At 40.1% G+C, this 4,645-nt stretch overlaps 3 protein-coding genes across 3 annotated transcripts in view; 2 read left to right on the top strand and 1 right to left on the bottom strand.

Moving 5' to 3' along the window:
- The window catches only part of LOC104704532, a 3,497-nt gene extending 3,406 nt beyond the window's left edge, over positions 1-91 (top strand). Inside the window, exon 2 of the mRNA XM_010420604.2 lies at positions 77-91. Coding sequence (XP_010418906.1) covers positions 77-91 — 15 coding nt within the window. The remainder of the gene's footprint in view (positions 1-76) is intronic.
- On the top strand, positions 533-1,443 carry LOC104776832. Its single transcript, XM_010500973.2, has one exon. The coding sequence runs from the start codon at positions 633-635 to the stop codon at positions 1,365-1,367; it is 735 nt and encodes a 244-aa protein (XP_010499275.1). The 5' UTR covers positions 533-632; the 3' UTR covers positions 1,368-1,443.
- LOC104776841 (protein gar2-like) overlaps positions 1,461-4,645 on the bottom strand; it is a 3,612-nt gene continuing 427 nt past the window's right edge. The window contains exons 2-9 of the mRNA XM_010500982.2: positions 4,338-4,438; positions 3,911-4,247; positions 2,823-3,638; positions 2,563-2,617; positions 2,356-2,417; positions 2,154-2,260; positions 1,976-2,063; positions 1,461-1,847 (exon numbers count right to left, since the gene is read on the bottom strand). Coding sequence (XP_010499284.1) covers positions 1,602-1,847; positions 1,976-2,063; positions 2,154-2,260; positions 2,356-2,417; positions 2,563-2,617; positions 2,823-3,638; positions 3,911-4,247; positions 4,338-4,438 — 1,812 coding nt within the window. The 3' untranslated portion in view covers positions 1,461-1,601. The remainder of the gene's footprint in view (positions 1,848-1,975; positions 2,064-2,153; positions 2,261-2,355; positions 2,418-2,562; positions 2,618-2,822; positions 3,639-3,910; positions 4,248-4,337; positions 4,439-4,645) is intronic.

Raw genomic sequence — 4,645 nt, 5'->3', positions numbered from 1 at the left:
GAGAGAAGTTTGTTGAAAGTGGAGAAATCATCGTGCTCGTTTAAAATGTTAGTGATGTTGAATGAATTTGATGTAGTGTAGAGGAATGTGAAAACAAAGAAGAAGAAGAAGAGAGTTAGTGAAGAAGACATTATTTCATGTGGTTTGATTGATGAGCTTTTTTAAAAACATTGTGGCATTTGGCTGTGAGCTTTATAGAGTGTGTTTCTTTATTAAGACATGAGGAAGAGAGTGTGTTTCTCCAAACTTTGAGGGGAACATTGTTTTGTTGTCTTGGATTGACAGCACTTGTCGGAACCGATTATACTGCTCAATTAAGCGTTATGATATTCACTTTAGAGTAAGCCACTTGTTGCACATCGAGCGAGTTCTATGAATTAGGCATACGAGAGAGTAATCAAACCATATTAATGTCTGATTTGGTTAATATCGACGTTGGACAGAATAAACCAAAGGATCCGGTTAAAATTGATCTAAACCGTTGACTAGTCTAGTACGGAATTAGAGAGGAGCTATAAAGAGTGAGCCACCAAAATTGAAAGAGTGAGCCAGCCACCGAAATTGGCAATAACAAAACCCTAAAACTACGTTGAGCTTATTCTCCCTTGTCTGTATCGAATTCGGCGACGACGATGATGATCTCTCGTCGATTGGTTTCCAAATTCCTTAAACCTTTGTCTTCTCAATCACTCCACGTCACTCGCCGTCAACTCCAATCCTCATCATCTCCCATAAGAAACCATCTGATCCACGGATCGGTAACTCAGGAGCTAGGTCTGTTAAGATCCTTTTCTGCTTTCAACATCGACACCAAGCTTCGATCTGAAACATCATGGTCGCCGAGGTATTTCTCGACACCAAGCGGAGATGTTGAGCCGAAGAAGCCAGAGGAGTCGAAGCCAGATGAGCAGCAGCCGAAGTTCGAAGAGATGAAGCACCAAGAGATCGAAGGGCCAACGGTGGAACGCGATTTGTCGGCTTTGGGAAATGAGACGAGACAAGTGTTGGAAGGGATGATGAAGAACATGTACAGTCTAAGTGGAGCTTTGGGTGCTCTGGGTTTAACTCAGCTGGTCGTGGGAGCTACGATTTTGTATGCGACTAAATCAGATCCGATGAAGGAAATGACAATTCAGAGCTGTATTGCGTTTGGATTCCCGTTTGCTATGGCGTTAATGGTGAGAAGATCGTTGAAGCCAATGTATTTCTTCAAGAAGATGGAAGAGTTAGGGAGGTTGCAGATTCTTACTTTGTCACTTCAGGTTGCTAAGAATCTCAATTTGTTGTTCGTTAGAGCTCGTCTTGTTTCGATCTTGTGCGTTCTTGGGTTGTGTCTTGGAAACCTGTTCCTCTTGTTATCACCATGAGAGAGCGAGAGCTATTGAAATACAATTTCTATATTTTGTTTTCTTCTTCAATATTAATCCAATGATTTTTAAAAAAGCATTAAAAAAAAAAGTCGATACAAAGTTTTAGAGTAGCTTTTTTTAGAGACAAAAAGAAAAAAAAAAAAACAATTTGAGAATAATATCCGAATGGCAGATGATGAAACTCATCTTCCTTCTTTTTTACCTAAGCTCTTGACTCTCTATTTTTGTCTTTCAATCGTCTGATTTTGATTCTGTTCGGACGTAAGTAAGACTACGAGCATTGTTGGGAGCATTGTTTCCAGTCTCAGATGAGTCGCGCTTCCATTGCATACTCCTGCCTCCAGCCCTCGCAACAGAACGGCCTCTTAATGCACCACCTCCTCTAAAGTATGCGGGTGCTCTTGCAAACCTTCCACCTCGAGACCATGTCATGCTTGATGCAGCCTCCTGCTGTTGCCCACTGCTTCCTTTCACAATCTGCATCCATCATACATACACACCACTGAGTCCTTATATCCAATCTAAGATTCTAACCAATCCTAAAGATCTTAACAGACGATAATTGCTATGGTAATACAGAATTGAACATTTGTTTCCATTTGTACCTTGAGAATCCGAGACATGAAAGAGGTACCGTCGAGAGACAATGCATTCTCTGCAGCTTCTTTGCGTGTGAACTCGATATACGCTGATCTGCAAAGGGCAATTAACTAAGGTTCCACATGACTGAACTGTGACATATTAAGACAATAATAATTGGGGTCATGAATTCAGACAACTTACCCACTTGGTTGTCCTGTTGCTGGATCTGTAACTATGATAGCTTTAAGCACTTCACCACACTTGTTAAAATGCCTTGAAAGGCTATCCTTGGTAGCACCAAAATGAACCTGTTTTACGACCAATCACATTCAAATCAATACACTAATTGACAAGTTTTGCCTCAATTCCAGTGCAAGGGTAAATAAACATAAACAATTATTACATTGGCGACAAAGATTGTCCGAGAGCTAGCATCTTCCAACGGGCGGGTCGTGGATAATGTCCCTGCAAATGCCAGCATATCATCTTAGATCAACTAATCCATTAGAATTACATCAACAGGAACGAAAGAAGTAAGTTTTCCAAGGAAAGAAAGAAACTTCAACCCCATGAATCTTCAAAAAGCTCAAGACTGATATAAACAACTCACCACGAACAGATTTATTGGTTGTTGAATCTTCTTTCGCATTGACAGCAGGTTTTATCTGTCAAAGAACAACAAGTCAGCTTGTATTAGGAGCCCTATTGTTGTCACTCTTACAAACGAAATAAAACATCACAACATAGCCATGACGGGTAAATATTAGCAAGAAACTTTCAAGATGTTTTATATTTCATGGCTAACAAATTTTGGAAGAAGCCTGTCATTGAAAAAGCTAGTAAGAGCATGCATTTATACATGAAACTTACATTTCCATTCCCTATTGTATCACTCTGCGTAGCTGATTGTGTGATAGTTTCACTAGAAACCATTCTGCCTTCGTCCATATATCTTTGCAGACCCACATCTGGTACTTTCATCTGCCCCTCTAACTTTACTGTTTTCCCTGTATCTACATTGCCCGAGAAACTTGCTGTCTTATGCCTGGTTGCACCTTCAGTAAGGTGATTTTGATAATTCATCCCTTTAACTCTTTTAGGGTCATCGACTAAACGATGCTGCAGACTATTTGCATTGTTAATTCTGTTCCCAAGAAACGTACTCGGGTGAGGCAAATTAGCACTTGAACTGAGTCTGCCTCGATCAGAGGCAAATTTTGGCTGCAAACCAGTGTCAAAAGTTGGCATGCTCTCAACATACACTCCATTATTGTCAAGACGGTGCGTGTATTGATGATGCACTCCTTCCAGATCATCGCTAATATTCCTACATTCTTCATTCTTAGGAGAAACTTTACCAAGTACCACCATATGTCGGTCCAGGGTCTCAGAAGTAGACTGACTAATTCTGTCAAAGACACTTCTCCCAGGTTTTGGTTTTTTGGCATCTTCGGCTGCTTCGGCAACAGCTTTCATTACAGAGGCCATGGGATTCACAACCCTCGCAACAGATCGAATTTTACGAGCTGGGTTGGGGTCAGATGATTCTTGAGTAGATGTGGACACCACTGAACGAAGACGTTTTAATGAGGATTCAGTCGAACTATTTGCTGGCTTTGGTATAGCTAGAGCATCTCGCACCGCAAACTGAAGCAGCCGGCGAGAGACATCAGGTTTAGCTTCCCTCTATCGAACAAGTCAAAGAAAACAAAATCAGAAAACTAAAACCAGTATCCGCACAATAGGCTTTACCGCAGAACATGTATTAAAATACTGGAACAAGGCAACCCCACGACACTAAGTTCATAGTAATTAAGGATGTCTGACATGTAAGTCCCATAAAAAGCAGAACGCAAAGGTTATGACATCCCATCCAGTAAACTATTTTAGCATTTTTCTAATCCAAGTTCTGCACGTGATAGTGATTGATATTCAATTGACAAGTACAAAACACAGACCTGTTCATTCCGCGAGTCATCAGTTCTAGACTTTTTCCTGTGGGATTGAGACACGGGAGATGGAGACCTCTTATTATGTCGGTGTTTGTGATCTTCCTTCTCATAGTTATGAATTTTGTGAACCTCAGAACTCAGAAGAGGAGGAATCTCAGAGACATTAGTTGGCTGGCTTTTCCATTGTCTACCACGGCGTGATCGTCCCTTTTCAGGTTCAGAATCCATAACCCCAAGTGCTTTATCCTCATTCTGACTGCTTATCAGTGAGCTTTTTACGGTAGTTTTCTCAACACGAGAATTAAAATACTCATCACCACTTTCAGAGATATGATCCCACAACCTGCATACATCCTCCTAGTGAATATGAATTTCTAAATACAAAAAAGCAATAAAACTTTGTATTCACAAGGGGTAAGAAACATATAAATACCAGGCCACAAAAGAGTCGCTATCATCTCCAAGAAATATCTTCAGTTCATTATTTGCTTCCTCTTTTCTTCTCCCATTTCTAAGCAAAACTATCACATATTCCTGCAAGCAAAAAAAGACATTGGTGTCATTTGAATTGTAAGAGCATCAAAGCACACTAAAGTTATATTTCAAAACTCAGCAATACCACAATTCAGCTAAACTAAAACAAGGAGAGCAATCGTTGTAAAATTACAGACCCAAAATCGATTCCAAATTAAGGGAAGATCAGAGAGTTGAGAATCAGGATGATAAAAAAAAAAAAAAAAA

Source organism: Camelina sativa, chromosome 1 (genome assembly GCF_000633955.1).
Source record: "Camelina sativa cultivar DH55 chromosome 1, Cs, whole genome shotgun sequence".
Classification (NCBI taxonomy): Eukaryota; Viridiplantae; Streptophyta; class Magnoliopsida; order Brassicales; family Brassicaceae; genus Camelina; species Camelina sativa.
The sequence above is the reverse complement of the archived record's forward strand: the minus strand, read 5'-3'. Positions and strand labels throughout refer to the sequence as shown.